The 16,898-nt window shown below is 46.6% G+C and overlaps 1 protein-coding gene across 1 annotated transcript; it reads right to left on the bottom strand.

Annotated features, from left to right (window-relative positions):
* Nucleotides 1-1,899: 1,899 nt before the first annotated feature.
* Nucleotides 1,900-16,239, bottom strand: LOC119395769 (peptidyl-tRNA hydrolase 2, mitochondrial). Its single transcript, XM_037662773.2, has 5 exons — nucleotides 16,126-16,239; nucleotides 15,972-16,043; nucleotides 15,696-15,890; nucleotides 9,528-9,704; nucleotides 1,900-5,060 (listed from the first exon to the last, which is right to left on the bottom strand). Exons 3-5 carry the CDS (start codon nucleotides 15,861-15,863, stop codon nucleotides 4,866-4,868), a joined length of 540 nt encoding a protein of 179 aa, XP_037518701.1. The 5' UTR covers nucleotides 15,864-15,890; nucleotides 15,972-16,043; nucleotides 16,126-16,239; the 3' UTR covers nucleotides 1,900-4,865.
* Between the last annotated feature and the right edge of the window lie 659 nt (nucleotides 16,240-16,898).

The following is a 16,898-nucleotide window of genomic DNA, read 5'->3' as shown; positions in this document are numbered from 1 at the left end:
AGAGTACTCACTGAAGACCGTAAGGAATACAGGCGAAATAGACAGCATCTTCGCCCCACGTCGGAAGACTTTAGTTTTAGCAGCCTACCCGATGATGGGATGACAAGAGATGTGCAGCTACCCTGTAATTCGGAAGTGCCTCAAACGCCTGACCAGGATTACAACGACAGTGCTGGTTCATCTGCTCCTGTGACTCACCCAGTAGAGCCAACCACCCCGGCAGAAAGCGCTTCCGACACACAGCCTCTTCGGAGATCTATGAGAACACGTCGTCCAACGAAGTTCCTGTCTTACGACAAGCAGTTCAAGCAGATCTTCGAGATGCAGTGTTGACCAATGCATCTTCGCCAAGAAAGGGAGGTGCAGCGGACATTACATAGTTGTCTGGCAACCTTGGGCTGCGTCCCCTTCCGAGTGCTCTAATAATAAACCGGCACTTGCATCTGAGACGCTCCAGGTGCCGCAGCGTCGTGTGGTCTCTCGTGTCTCGGTTCGTCTGTTCCTATAGCATGGCTTAAGCCCAGCGTCGGTTACAGTTAGTGTAGTTCTCTGCAGGAAGGAGTGTTATTCGAGGGGGGACAATCCGTTCAGGCCAACTATGCAGCCACGTAGAACGGCGCTCCCACACGGCAAACGAGATTCCCAGAGTAGCTATCAGTAACGTTCGATTGATGGCGAGCTACTCTCTTCTGGCATCTGCATGCAGTGGCGTAGCCAGGGGGTGGCACACCGGGCCCGTGCCCCCTACTCCGAAAAAAATGTCTGCTTACGCACCTGTCTGCATGACGCGTTTAAAAAAGCGACGAAGTACTTCTGGGGACCGTGGTACGGCTAAATGTCCGGCCACGCTACTGCATTGAACGCGCCTGCACCCAAAGCGCTTGGAAGGGATATGGCGGCGAGAGGTCACGTGATGCGAGTAAGCCAATTCGCGGCGGCGGCGGCGCGCGGAAAACAGATGCGATACTCTGAAATTTTTCCAGTGACTAGATCTCGCGGCCAGGCTTGCATGTGACGTCATGGACGCAGCTTCTGGAAGGAACTGGTACTCCACGATGGCGACTTTGATGACAAAGTTGCGTCTATGTGAAAACGACGTGGCAGCAACGTCCCTGTGCGTGAATAATGAAAGAACCTGCGTATGATGTTTTGATAACATTAATGTGACATCGGAAACGTCGCGTGCCCGCATGCTGGTGCTCCAACAGGGCGCTTTCAGTGACGTCAGTGCAAGCCATCTATTGGTCCGATGCTCGCTCCGGGAGAGAGTCGTCTGCTGCCTGCGCGTCGCGACGTCACGGTTGTCGACAATCGCGCTACTTAGTGACGCGTTCGCTAGTTCTGTGTTCACGGGTCGACGATCACTTAGAATATAATTACGCTTTAGTTTGGCAGCTGCAAGCGGAACCTCAATCATCAGATTACGACAGTGCGCCGCGCTCGTCGCGAACATCGGAGACGCGCCTTTAGGACCGACTCGTGGGCCCCGCGGTTAGAGGTTCCGCTTGTCAGCACTTCGGACCTCGTGACGAAGACCATCGCTTGACGACTCTTTGTACTCGCGATCGAGCATGAGGCACTTTGAAACATCGGGCACCGCGGCCACACACCGCGACCGAGCTTGCTGCTCGAATGTCGTGGCTAGGCCTAACTCGCGCTAGTTGCGACTTTTTCGCGAAAGCGAAGCTGCAATGTGCTACGTCACAAGCAACGAATCGCATCGCCCGCTGTTCTCCTCGGAATCGTGGATGGGCACCTGACGCATCGGCAGCGGACCCGCCAGCCAAGCTAGTCGCACAGCGACCGCTCGGGGCACCTGTGGAAGCGGCTAGCAGCTTCGCATGTCGGCGCCCCAAAACGCAAGACCAAGCACGCTGCCATTATAAACCGTTATATTTATTTTCCAGAGGTTCTAAGAGTAAAATTCCGGTGCGAATCGAATATCAAGCACTATTTGAAAAATATTACAAAGTTCGAATATTCGCACACCCCTAATTTTCAGCATTCTGAGCATCATTTCATCATTCTAACAATTTTAATCATGCTGACAATGACGACAACCTTTGCCGTCACGTGGACGAGCAATACTCGTCCAAAACGATTTGGGGACAGTTCGGCAGGGACGAGCTGTGCTCACCTGAAATGGGGAAGGGGTTGTCCCTGACTAATACACTTCTACAGGTTGCACCTAACGACATGCAATTGTTTTCATTCAAAATATACATATTCTCAATCTAGACGCTTTATAGCTGAGGCACCCTGTACATTAATGCAAACAAGGCGAAGATCAGGTAAAGATGGAGGCTTGAAAAGATGCAAAATTCTTGAACAGGGCCTCCCCTCCCTGGCTACGGGCCTGCTGTAGCCAGGGTTTCGACAAGTGGTCTTGTCATCTTCAACGTAGCAATTGCCTGCCTCAACACATGCACAAGTGGAGGGGGGGGGGGCTTCTCCGAAGAATTTCCAACTGTTCTGCTCACTGCAAATTTACTGTTTGTTGCTGTTGCTTACTTGTGACATTCATGACTCAACCGAATGCTCCCGCCTTCTACACTTTCAAAGCGGACAAAACCCTCCACAAAGCGTGCACCACTTTTATTTCTTTTATTGACGTGCTTCCTCTTTACTCACTCAATTCGTCACGCCAGCTTGTCTAATATCCCCGGTCTCAGCCCCACCCCTCTTGGCTCTTTCCCTCTCCTCCTCCACTGTTGTGGCTGGGGGGGAGAGTGCATGAGGTGTACCCATACACGCACCAAGGCATAGCAGCTGCTGCCTTAAAAGGACAGTAATGGCAAATAACATCATATATTAGAGCAAAATGTAAATGGTTAAGAACGTCTAAAGCAGTCGATATTATACTCAGCGTAGCTTTAGTAACAGAGAAATTAAGGTAAATGTAGGACACGATTTGTGCCACCAGTGGGGCATTATGGAACACAAGCCCAATGGCGTAGTAGGATCACAGTAGAATTAATCGTAAGTACTCAAAGTGAGCATGACAACAAAGAACACTTCAGTGCATTACAAGACGGAATCAAAACGGAACTCGTGCATTTCAGTCTGATTCATGCAAAAATAACTTCTCGACGTTATCCTTGAAAACAACGCAAGCTCTGTTTTCGCCAGGACTGTGCTACAGCAGAACCTTGTGGAAGAGTCGGCATAATGGATGTTCATGCCAACGAAAACCGTTCATCGAAAGGCGACATACTCAAAGCATGGGTATGGAGCAAGCAACAGAAGCATGGCTGGAAGACCAGGCGAAGGAGGAAACCCTGATGATCCCACCTGGACATAATCGGACCTGATACGAATACTGATGAACAAACAGTGCATACTTAGAATCTGTGCGTGGTAGTGTTCATCGTCGAGCCGTCAATGCGAAGGCGTGGAGGATGTTGAAAATTGTGTAGAAGAAAAGGAGTGGCACAATCGTCAAGATCAGATATCAGCATATTTGAATGAAGGAGAGGTCAGCGGGAGGCTTCACCATAAGGACGGCAGCTCATCCTTTTCTCTACGATGGTACGCACTCCAGACAGATGTTATGAGCCGGACAGCTGGTGACTTCACCTTTGGAGAGCATCGTCGAATGCATGAGCAGGACTATTTCTTTAGTGGCGAAGGCGATCGGCTGCCGTGCATCGGTCATCTGGGCAGGGCCTCTCTGGACTTCTAAAGTTGTATCCGACTATAGCTAACCGTATGCAGACTCCTAAAACATGATTTTCTTTCAAACTAAGCATTTCCTCGACATGAAACAGGCACTACAAGCTTTTTAGAACTGCTATTTCAACAATCCATGTCAACTTTTTGCCTTTAGTGTCTCTGAAAAGAAGACAAGACCCCTTGATGAAACGTTGGCTGCAGCGACACCGCTGTTCAAGAATTTTTCGTCCCTGTATATACAGGGATGTCTGTGAACCGCTGTATACACCCAGTCAATGGCATAAAAGGGAACAATCAGCCCCTCACCACCTTCTCAACATGTTCATGCAGCTACTGTACGTAGAGATATTATACACACTCATGGTGGCATAAACCCCACAAAATGAAGTCCTGGCTATGCCCCATGTCCCAACCATGAATTTCAACCACCTTGCTGAATTCGCTGCTATTGCAATGAGTGAGAAGTGAAAATATGCACACATTTACTCTGTACTTCTTTCATTGTAATGAAGACTTTAGGAGCATGACTCATAAGTGGCCTGAACTGTATACAGTGGCAACACTGTATATGTTATTAGTCGCTTTAACCAAGAACGATAACAATAAAAATGTTTTGAAATGTTGCTTCAATGTATATTTTCCTATATATTAGTTCATTTCACAAAGAAAAAAAAAAGGCTCTGAAATGAACAAGGATATGACATTCCTCGCCTTTCCTCTCAGTCTCAGTATAACGGCGACACAAATCCAAGATGCCTGAGTCACGGCGGGACAGCCTTTCCCTCTCGAAACCTGGAGATCTGCACACCTGAGAAGATTTAGGGCACAGGCCTCGACAGCGTGTGCACGTCATTAATGGCTGCATTGTGTGCCGCATTAAAAAAGCCTGTGCTATCCACCGTCACCACCACGTCAGTGTCTCTTTCGTTGAACACACAGGGCAATGTCCGACAGTCCCTTAATCTGAAGCGAGAAGCGCACCGGCTTTGTTACTTCAAGTAAAGGTCTCAGAGTGAACGGTGTGCACGTCACTCTCTGTCAGGCACACGAGTGCACAACTGCACTCGGGGCAGGTATTGCGGGGGCACAAGCACAGGGATAGACTGCCGAGGCTGCTGGACAACAAACAGCTGCACGCACTTCAGAACTGTCCTTGAGCGTCGGCACACGACTTCTGGGAGGCGAGTGGAATGTCAATAGAGTTTAAGGTGTCCGGTGACGGAGTCGACTAGCTGCTCGGGCGCTGGCCCTACGCCGAGCACAGTGCGGGTGCCGGGTGCTAGTTGCGTACGACCAGCATCGCGCACCAGGCTTGTGATGAGACCCTTGGCACGCGCTTGGCTCGCCAACGAAAGCATCTCGTCCTCAGTCGACGCCCGAAGCACCACCTGCCGAGGAGACAAAAGCAGCACAGCTAAGTTGATGTACATTAGGAAGCTTTATTTAGCGTGAATTCGTGCCAACAACCGACAAAGATCCTGGTAAGTTAACCTAGGGGACTAGCGATCACAGGAGTTGTTTTGTTTACTCTACTATATACTTAGCTTACATTTCAGGTCAGTTCCCCGGTAGCTGACGCACAAACTCAGCAGTTGTGCTAGGCCTTACAATGGCTGAACGCGATAAACATCAGCTCAAACTGCATGTGCAACTAGCGAGAGCGAAGTTCATGCAGCCTGCAAGAAACATCACTTGTACACGCTCACGGAACAAGTTTCAGTGACAGCAATGCCTAGCATCACAAGCAAGCTCAAAAATGACTCCTTGATGCCGCCATTCATTCCCAGAGTGCTACGCATATGCAACCCTTTACGTCTTAAGGCTAACCTCCATGGAGCAAAAAAAGTGATGAACTTTCAACATCTGCCACTCGGTGATGGCCACGCACCCACCACTGTAAAAAAATTCGTCATTCGCCGCTGATTTGCTCGACTCAGATATCAAGTGCTTGGTGTATGGAAGTTGTCAGTGCGCGGTAGGACAGTGCGGACCAGTCACACTGCAGTTCCAAGGCCGACTTGCTGACTCCCAGCACTCAGTCGGTCAGGCCCGTCGGTTGTTGAAAACTATTGCAATGTTAGCCATGGCCCGTGCCAATCCCTCTGCATTGACAGTGGCTTTACTACTAATTGGCATGTGCATTTTCGATGATTATGCCTATGCAGGTTCAAAGACGGAAGACAACCTGCACAAACAGCGCGTGGTGTACACATATGGTCACAGACGAGAGATAGTTCTTGCCAAGCGTAATTCAGCAACAAAAGATATATACAAAAAATATGTTGTAGTACAGAGTGGAACAGTTATGTGTGCATTTGTTGGAGTCAACTGCTTTATTTTACAAGTAAAAATTAATGCTTTAGGTGCATTTTTATCTTCTGTTCTGTTTCACAAAGATCGTTTTCAGGGTCTAACTCATCTAGCCACAACACCTCACAAGCAGCAGTTGCCCGCTCTCGGTCGCATGGAGTGCAGCAGAACGAATACCTAGCGGATGTTCTCAATGTACAAATCACTGCAAAAGTTTGGTCCATGGAGTTTGGCCATTAGGGAGGGAAGGTGGCAATGGTAATGGTCAATATGGTAAAAATTTGTAATCTCTTCGCACGTTTTGCGATTCTTGAATCTTTTATTTTAATTCTAAATACCGTTGTACTTCTTAGCCATAACAGGCCAGGTATAGTAAGTTTGCAGATAACAAGGACAAAAAGTAAAGCATGTACATAAATAAAATGAAGAAATGAGGAGAAAACGGCAAACAGTACTTTAGCTAAAAATTAGGGGTGTGCGAATATTCAAGTTCCGAATTCGAATCGAATACTACCTACTCAAATAATTCGATTTGACTTTCGAGTAGCCAGTATTCAAACTTTCGAATAATTCGACAGGATGAATATCTAAAACACGACAAAGGCCAATGGTGCAACTTGGTGAAGGTGGAGTGGCTAAAACTAACGCTAACGTCGTTACAATAGGCCTTTCGTTAAACTTTCACGGATTTCGTGGTTCCTGGTTCGAAAATGAGCGCCTGTTTACCTTGAAGAAGATTATGTTATTTCAGCGCGCAAAAAAAAAAAGAAAGACAAGAAAAGCGGCAAGCCCTTCTCAACTTCGCTTCCGGACTTCTTGCATAGTTGGGTCGCATATGCCGCAAAGGCCGTACAACATCCCGACTTTGGCTCGCGAAACCCTTGATGATTGGTTTCAGATGCGAAAATTTGTTCACGCTGTGCAGTCGCTACTGCTGCACTGACCACTTGTTGAGAAACTCCATTCTACCAGAAACTCCCATCGTTTCGGCGCACAATCAAAACACTGCTGTGAACAGGCGCCTGAAGGTTTTCAGGCCCAGACCACCCATGGCGATGGAGCACAACAACGGCCTTGTTCATTGCCAGAGAAGGTGAAAGGTGCATAAGTCATCCGTCGGTTGCCCTCAGCGAAAAAGTGCAATTTCTTAATCGAAATTTGTCTTCACTGGCGCCGGATTAGATGGTGTCACACATTTGTTTGTAAGTGCGTCTTGTTTATGTATGTTTTTTGACGCACGTAGGGGTTCCACGTGCCCTGAGTAATTTGGTTATCACCGGGATGACTCTGATGCACACGCACACTTGCATGGTTGATAGCCGGTTGACCTCTGTATGTATTTATTCGTGCCCTTCCTTCCAATAAACCTTAGTTGAGAGTCAGCACTCGTGTCGTCGCATTCTTGGTCTATGTCCTCGTCATTTTTGCGCTGTAAGCTGATCGAAAATGAACTATAACCAACTAGCCCAGATTTCCCTTCTTGTAACAGTAACTTTTGCTATATATTCTCAATGTAAATTTACCGTGTTTAGAAATTGTTCGATATACGGGATAATTTGATAGAAACAGGTTTGCTATTTTGGTGCAGCTTCTGGAGCAGCTAAAACATCGATTTGTATATAGCATAACAACCTTTTGGAGCAGTTACCTGTCACACATTTTCAAATGCAAATATATTTAAGTACTGCAGCACGTGGAATGGTTGGTAAAGTCTTGCCATTGTATGGCATCAAAACTTAAGGGCCCTGCATGAAATCTTCCGGGACTAAGCTGGAACAGTACTAGAATTTCTTTAAAACAAACCAACTAAAACCAAATGGTCTGTTCTCTGTACATGTATCGCTCACTCTAATGAATCAATCAGTTAAGTAAGACTGTCGTCCTACAAAACTTTCATCAATCATTACTTCATTCTAACTCGATCCACAACAGTTAGAAACGATTTCATTGAACGTTAATAATGCAATCTCACAGTACAGTCTATTAGCATTAGAAAACTTTGATTATGCGGTACGGCTGCCTTGAAGTTGTTCGACAGGGTTGCACCTAGCAGCTACTTAACTACATAAAAATTGCCTGTCTATGCTGATGAACACTAAAAATTGCAGTGGCAACATAAATACGTATCTCTAGCACCTGCCGACTTCTTTTCCTCTGCAAAACCGCAGAATGTCATCTTGGTGCACGCTCGGCACAAGTTAAGAGATTTTTGCTCAAATGTAGCAGGATGTAGCAGGTTTCACCTCTTAGCGCAGTTTGGTGCAATTGGCACAGCCATCACGTCACTGCAGAGGGCCGCACTGGTTAATGACAATGCGGACTGCATAGGCGAAACTGCATCACCACAGGCCATGGCGCTGTTTTGTAGTGCAAAGAACCAAAAATCGACAAAGTCGGTGCTACGTAATGTTGCCCATGGGCAAGATTACGTCACTGCACAGACTAAAAGGATTGGTCAGGCGCATGAGACGGGACTGGGAATTGTCTTAACAGTGGAACTGTTTAACCCTTTGACACGATTTGTACACAATTGTGTACACCACTTGTTTTTTGTAGTTGTGTCGATTAGTGGCTAAGAAAGCGCAAGATACATTCGCCTTTTGATGAATTGAACCTCCTGCTTAATAAATGTGTCTTAATTTGACTTCATTTTGCAGTCTAATGTAAAATAGAATCACTCTGCTGAAGGCACTAACACGTTTGGCCAGTAGTTCGACATGCCGCTTCCCGCGAGCCACAACAAAAGTATGATTTTTCTTTGCTCAATATTAACATAACCAAAAACGAATTTGCACTGTATTTCTAGTCCGACATTTCATTCTACGTATGCAAAAACAGAACATGACTTCAGGATAAGTAGATATTTAATTACAATTTGATTAGGATGAATTACTATAACACACATAGATCAACGTATTATGACACTATTTTTGTTAAAATAGAATGTTGAGTGCTTCGAAATATTGTTGTGTGAATGTGATGCATTTGCAGACGGTTCTTCACAGGTGGCATCCGAAAAAGTTAAGCCGGCTGTCATCTGTCCAACACGAAGAAAAAACCTCGGGCGGGTATGTGCCACAGGAATTGGGCAAGCCCCACTACCGAGTACAGCGGGTGTGAGCGTTAAATGAAAACGAACACGAGAAAGAAAGAGATAGAAATAAAAGAAATAGAGAGAAACAAAAAAATAGAGAGAAATAAAGGGAATAAAGACGAAAAGATAGAAAGACATTGAGAGAGAAAGAAACACACAAAAGAGAGATAGGAAAAGCAGAGAGTAAGACAGAAAGGGAAATAGAGAGAAACAAAGAAAAAGAGTGAAAGAAGCAGAGAACAAGAGGAAGCGATAGAGAGAGAGAAAAGGAAGAAAGATAGAAGGATCAAGAAAGAGAAAGAATATATAGAAGCATTCTTGCAATTCTGCTGCCACCAGAAGATGGCTGCGTTTGCCGGGAATTGAACCCGTGACGTCTTGCTCAGTAGACAAACGAGCAAGTGATCGGCCTAGGCAAATTAGTAATCACTGAACGCCGTGAGTAACCCACCTTCCTTTGTCCCTGGCGCTCCCATTGGCGCAACGACCTGGGTGCGTCCCTCTGAGCCTGTTTGTAGGCAAGCACAGCTGCATGCGAACACTGGGCAGCCGCCTTGCCCTTCTCCATCTTGATGTCGCTGCGCACCACCAGCACCAGCTTAAACTCGCCGCTGTCGTCGCCGCTACACTGCGAATCCACCAGGAAAGAGCAATGTTTTGGCAACACTCAAAAGCTGCAATCAGCGCTGAAACCGTGTTTAACAGCAGCGGTGTAGTAACACCCAGCCTAGTGAAAGAAGTGAACACTTTTCAGTCGTACACTCAGAAAGCAGTTGCGCTCTTAGGGAGTGTCAATGACGCTAATGAGTCACTTATGTCAATGACTTGTCCGCAAATATTCGGCAAAACATTGGCTCGTTTTCGGTTGATTCCATTCATGACCCATAAATTAAGAGCATCGACAACACTGTGAGTTGCAGACGGACTTAACTGTGATGGAGGTTACTGCATATGGTTAATGCCCTAAACTCTGAGAAATCCTAAGCAAGACAGAACTCCAGGGAAGGATGAAATCTAAGTGATTGATGAGAAGTCAGTTGAACAATGAATGTCATTGAATGTTTTGACAAGTGGACTGACCTTCATTCCAGCCTCAACGAAGACAAGTTCCCTTGTCGGAACATTCAGCGTCATTTGACAAACTCTTAAGACACGTTTCTTTTTCTTTCGCTGCTGACAGTGCTGCTCAGAACCACCCCCCATAACGGGTCTGGATCTGTTCCTGACCCCACTTTTCTTAAGAAACAGCTGAAACTGAACCATGGGTGGCTCGTCACTTCTCAAACTTCCGTGGACGGAGTACATTAAGGGGAGACCCTGCTTCTGAGACATGTTTCTTGTTTACTTTCACAGCTTATGTATTTTTATGTGCTGATTTCAAACATGCAATTATTGTTCTAATAATATGTAGTTTTGAAACTATTAAAGAGTTTTTTGTATTGTTAGGAGCAGGCTTTATTTCTAAACTGTGAGAGTTATCAAGCAAATCAGCCTATCACAATAACCTGGAATCAATGCTGTATGCAATAAGACAAGAATGGATGTTCTAGGCCCATTTGAACAAAAGTTATGGTATGATGAACATTCCCAGCTTGATCCCAGTTTGACCAAGCTCGACATCGCTCACTTGCCATGTGTTCAACGTACCATAACTTTTGTTCAAGTAGGCCTAGAACATTCATTCTTGTTTTATCGCATACAGTATTCATTCCAGCTTACTGTGATGTGCTGATTTGCTTTATAACTCTTACAATTTATAAATAAATCTTGCTCCTTACAATATACATAAAATATTTGATATTTTGAAAACAGCATAATGTACTAGAAAAATAATTGCATATTTGAAATCAGGACATAAAAATACATAAGCTGCGAAAGTTTCATAAAAATGTACTCAAAAACAAAGAAATATGTCTCCGAAGCAGGGTCCCCCCTTCAAGGCCAACTCCGGCGATTTTTTGGCCATGTCAAAGTAATGGTGCTTTTGTGTTCCTGAAACGCTCCTGTTACGGGCCCGGTAGCAGAAATACTCGGCAAATTGGAGAATAATTTTAGATAAGCAAAAAAGCGCAACACTGAAACCGAAACCCAACCGAGTGTACTGTCTACGTATGACGTAGGCGTTGTTACGAACGAACCGGAAGTCGTGCAAGGCGTGCCCGTCACGCCGGCGCGGAGTATGAAAACTGTGACAGCCGGGACAACCAGCGAAGCGACGGCCAAACCAACGCTGTCTGTCGCCTTGTGCACAGCAGACGCTCGCTGTAGCGGCCAAAGCGCCGAAGTTAGCGGTGCCCTCGGCTGCGTCACTTCCGCCGCCTTCCCAATACTAACGTCACAGACGCAATGTTGCCAATACTTGTGGGAAGCCAGGAGGGCGTTTGCAGACAATCTTTAAAATTCCTTTGCAAACAATCTGCGCATGTCTCAAGCCTGTAATTTGGCATAAATGACGGAAATGTGCAAAGGAACGTACCCAGCGATTTTCATTGAGATCCATCGACCTCGAAAAATCGCCGGAGTTGGCCTTTAAGCCAACAAAACATGTGGCCTGGACACTGCCTACACCTCGCCATTGGCTTTTACTTTCAAATATTACCTGGTCCACTGGGGCTAAGCTTCACAACTTATGAACTTCTTGTGCACCACAGTGGATTGGTCCAAAGTGGTGCAGGTGATTCAACAAGCAGTCGACCGCAGAAGTTAACAGACCACAGGAGCCCGTCCCACTGTGCCTATGTGTGCCACCTAGCAACACACTGTCATCAACCACAGTGCCAGGCCGAAAATGTGTCTTCATATCCGCTGACATGTCAATTTTCGCTACCACAGTTCTACTTTGTTGTTTTCTGATACGAGTCAAAGGGCATATAACTGAAAGGGGCAGACAACCGCTCAGAAAACAAATTGAGATAACTCCACTAATAGAAAGATTGTCTATTGTATTGCTTAGAACGAACCCTGTTTTTTGTATTTTTATTTTTTCACTAAACCGCGAAAAATGACTTTTGGCACCCCATATGACAAGAAAGCGAACACGCATACGATTCCTATCATGTGGCCTTTTACTGGCATATGCCAGAAAAAGGCCATGGTAACCAGTGGTTTCTGTTGAGGTGTTTATTTGACGGCACTCGGCGACGATGCGCAATGGGGACAGTCAAGGCAAAACGTGGACTCACAGTGCGAGCGGGAAGAGCCAAAGAGGACGACCCACTAGAAGACACTAGAGAGTGCAACCCATTACTGATCTACAAGGCTTCGCTACAATTACCCCGGGTACGAAAAGGGAGCCGCCTGGCGACCTAACAACTTGCAACTATGAGTGGTTCATCGTAGGCCCTGAGACGCTCCACGATGACAATGTCGCGCCTTCGACGACACAGTAGGGGCCTTCGTATTTCGGCAGTAGTTTGGAAGACAGGCCAGTTGCAGTGATAGGGACTGAGAGCCATACGAGCGCTCCAGGGAGGAATGTGGGCTCAGAAGTGGTGGTGCCATCCCGCATGCTCTTCTGCCGCTCTTGTTCATGCGTCGTAAAGGTCTTGGCAAGCTAGCGACACTCTTCAGCAAACCTGGCTGCGTCAGAAACAGGCGCACACTCAGATGGATCCGGCTTGTACGGAAGTATCGTGTCGATGGTGTGTGACGGGTGCCTTCCGTACAGTAAGAAGAAGGGCGAAAAACCAGTAGTGCTCTGGGGGGTGGTGTTATAGGCGTAGGTGACGAAGGGCAGAAGGGCATCCAATTTGTGTGATCGGCGGCGACGTACATTGAGAGCATGTCGCCGGGCGTGCAGTTAAACTGTTCGGTTAGGCCATTCGTCTGCGGGTGGTAAGCAGTAGTTTTGCAGTGAACAGCATGGCACTCTTTGAGAATCGCTTCGACGACTTCCAACAAGAAGACACGGCCTCGATCGCTGAGAAGCTCCTGGGGTGGACCGTGACGCAGCATGAATCGGTGTAGTAGGAAGGAGGCAACATCACGCGCTGTAGCCGCTGGGAGGGCGGCGGTTTCGGCGTATTGCGTTAGATGGTCAACAGCGACAAAGGCCCAGCGGTTACCAGCCGACGTCAAAGTCAAATCGACGTCAAATCGATGCCCACGCACCCAAACAGATGGTTAGGTCCATATAAATCGATGCCCACGCACCCAAACAGATGGTTAGGACAAGGTAATTAGTAGGACGGTTAGAACAAGGTATATTAGTGTTGAAATGCAGTACACTTTTTTATTATAATCCTTTATAATTTAATAAGTGCAGATATGCCTTTGTTTGTACTGAGTGTAACAGTGGCACCGCCTTCGCTTGACGTATGGTCTGGTACTCATGGGCAGCAGCATGAAACTTGTTAGCTGAGGGACTAGAGACACCTGCCAACGAGTTGGAGAAGTACCAGGAGCACCTGGCTCGCAAGGCAGTAATGGCACTTCACGTGACGAGGAGCACTCGGAAAACTTATTCTACCTGCTTTATATATTCGAAGATGGTTCAAAATGCCAAAATGAAGGTTGTTTACCACAGCTGCTGCTCACTCCTGTGAAAGCAGAATGTTGAGTGTAATGAACAGTTTGCGAGGAGAGCTATCGGCATCGCTATCCCTTATCAGCGTTGCTGGAAGAAAGACTCTTACTTTGTTAGTGACTTCTCAGATTGAAAAAAATCTGCTAACAAAATATCCATGTGCTTTTGGAATCAACCACTGCAGGTTTAATCACTACTGAGGGGGAGCTTTTCGTTGCGCCTAAAAAACTGGGTCGAGAAAAAACGGATGTCAGTCCCTTGAATGAGATATCGATAGTGCTCTTGAGCCAGAAGCCTGTAGCCATGGCTTCTACCGCTTAAAGCGTACTGCCGCTTAAAAGGGTACTGACACCATTTTTCCAAGGCAAGTTTACTACGCCATACAAATCTCCTGTATGCAGAGACGGCTCTGAGCAATTGAGAAGCTCAGCAAATGCTGATAAGATATTTTATTTTGATATTAAAGTCAAATTTTCCATGGCGCACCTACCGACACCGACACTAGCTTGACATCAGGCTACAGTACCAATCCTGGTGACTTCACGCAGCAGTCTGGCTAGTTGTGATGACGTTAGGTCCCAAAATTTCCACGATGGCCGCTTGTGCATCGCCAATGGAGTCACGGTGCGGAGCGGCCATGGAAACGTCACTATATATTGTGTGAGCACGTGACGAGAAACTCATGCCGTGTTGCGACGTCAGGGTACAGTAGGAACCAAAACTAGTTTTTAAAAACACACTGCAATTAGTTTTTTAAGGTGCACTCGTGCTTAGCACTACCTTTTCTATGCGCTTGAGGGCTTTACCTTTCATTTGACACAAAAAAATTACAACTGAAAATTTCCGTGTCAGTACCCATTTAACAATGAGAGATAAAGGTTTATGCCGAGCAAGAAAATAGCCTAGCCGAGGTTGATGAAAGGATGCACCTTTGGCATAGCACTGCTTTCATATGCTGACATACCAAAAGTGCCACAAGGAGACTGTTGGCCATGCATTCGCTTGCACCATAAACTTTTGTGGTAGACTGTACTGCACTTACAACAACAGCTATAGGGGAGAGAGAAAGAGAGGGCGGAGATACATGGACAAACTGTACAGTACATGTCTAAAGAAAACTAGTAACAGTGCGAACAACGGCACAAGACGGCAGAGATGGACAGTGCTTTGTCCATCTCAGTCTAGACCTGTTGTTTGAGCCGTTACTTCTTTTCTTTAGACATGTACCAAACGGCCCCAAGTAAGCACTCTAGTGCACTACAGTACAGTCCCTATAAAGGGGAATGGATGACCCTTTCCTAAAGGAAGCACTTTCATGATGACCACCCATGTTCAGAGAAAGCTGTTAGGCCACAATACCTGAGGTGCAGGCAGGAGGTCTTAGAATGAATGAGAAGTGAACAAAACGACAAGTTTGCTAGCACTTCACGGTGATGTTGACTAGGTGGCCGGTAGCAAAACTAAAGCCTTTCTTTTAGGAATATCTAATCGTTCCTATCCCGTGAAGTTATTATTGCCAGGTGGTGCTTACTTCTGACGCAAGCCCATAGTAGGGGGTGGGTGGGGGATGGCAGGGGTGTGCCTAGACCCTCCCCCCCCCCCCCGAAGTTTCGATGTTTTACTGAAAATAAATAATAATAGGTGTTTTTCTAAACAGCCCATGCCCTCAATAATACGGGCCTGTTCCGAGGACCATGATTCAGCGAAATCCCCCACCCCCTCGACTTTCTACCCTTTGGACACGACACCACCGCCTCGATTTCCTTTTTACTGATGAGCTTGCTCTTTCCAGTTACTCGCACAATTCGCCATGCTAACTTATCTTGATATCACCGTCTTTTCCCTCTCTCTCCACCATCCCCGTTTTCGCGATTGCCCTCTCCACCTCTTCTGTTTTGGCAGTTGCGGCTTCGACACAGACGAGACCGCTTGTCGAAAAGTTAATTGGCTACAGCGACACGGCCCGACACCACGTGTTCGTGCACGTTGCACACAGGTAGCACGAGATGCCAGGGGCCCGGTAATTTGCAGTGTACTGTAACAAAACGGTCTACTAATTTAGACGTAGGCACACAAAAGCGCGCCAACACTCACCTCACCGACGTCCCGTATCACCACTCCGCCGGCGCAGCCCAAGAGCTTCGACAGGCCATTGCGGAGTCCAAACTTCGCGCCCAGCAACCAGCCCAGGGTCAGCCCCGAACCCAGGCCTAGTAGGAGCGACACGCTATTTGCCATCAAAGCCGAGCTGATGGACTGCATCCCGTGCCTAAGTATCGTCACGGCAACCTACGGTAATTGGTAGCGTTAAGTTAAAGCAGCCTGCTGAGTACACGTGGAAGGGCCACACGAGAACAAAAGTACGCTCACCTAGCCAACGTCTCGTATCGCAGGTATCACTCCGCCAGCGCAGCCTGAGAGCTTAGGCGGGCTCCCGCTGCCCTGCAACCAAACTAGGGTCAAGTCTGTGGCCACGCCTAGTAGAATCGACGTGCTTATTGACATGAAAGTGCCGAATTCATACCGTCAGCGCAGCATGCTCTCTTCTGCCTTCTGCCTCGGCCCACGAAAAGCAGCAGGTCAGTCAGAGCTCACACACACCGCCTGGGCGCCGCCATTTTGTGAGCTTCATTGTTTCCAGTGCCGTTTCTGATGTGTGCTAAACATCACAACTGCATGAAATAGCGGCTACTTATCCTTTCTTTTACTTACTGCAGAAACAAAACTATAATACAAAACGCAAGCTAAAACACTTTAAGTTATGTTCTATCCAGTAAACCATTGATAAACCTTTTATAAATGTCATGCAAACTGCAGCATGCACCATTCAAATGCACCTTCTAACTTTTGGTTACGCTTTACAGAACAACTTTTTTTTTTTTCGCTTCACACCAAAATCACAGCTCTCGCCCGCGAGAAGACACTTGGAACGAGAAATACCGCCGGAAAAAGTGAATGCACATGGCGACCTCAAAGTTGCCGTATTAATTCGCTGTGACGTCACACAATTCTGATGGTGTCTTCTAAAATGAACTACATCTTCCTCTTACGGTGGCAGAGATAAACTTCGAAAGTTTCTGGAAATTTTGTTGAGTCAAAGCGGGGGGGGGGGGCGAAATAAAAAAAAAATATATTTGAAAACTGTGACGTCACCTTGACATTCATGCGCAGATTTTGGCGCGAAATTTAAAAAATGGCTTTTTGACCTTCATTTCCTCTTCTGTTTATTATGGTCGCATTAACGACAGTACAGTTCACGAAGAATAATTTGTACCCGCATAATCAATTAATTTGTTT

The sequence above is a fragment of the Rhipicephalus sanguineus genome, chromosome 6 (genome assembly GCF_013339695.2).
Source record: "Rhipicephalus sanguineus isolate Rsan-2018 chromosome 6, BIME_Rsan_1.4, whole genome shotgun sequence".
NCBI lineage: Eukaryota > Metazoa > Arthropoda > Arachnida > Ixodida > Ixodidae > Rhipicephalus > Rhipicephalus sanguineus.
Note: the sequence above shows the minus strand (reverse complement) of the source record. Positions and strands in the feature narration are given on the sequence as shown.

Coding starts and splice junctions, on each gene's coding strand:
- LOC119395769 (XM_037662773.2), bottom strand. CDS start 15,863: ATGCAGTCCATCAGCTCGGCTTTGATGGCAAATAGCGTGTCGCTCCTA. Junction 9,705..15,695: donor TGATACGGGACGTCGGTGAG/GTGAGTGTTGGC, acceptor GTGGATTCGCAG/TGTAGCGGCGACGACAGCGG. Junction 5,061..9,527: donor AGCGCCAGGGACAAAGGAAG/GTGGGTTACTCA, acceptor TCTCCTCGGCAG/GTGGTGCTTCGGGCGTCGAC.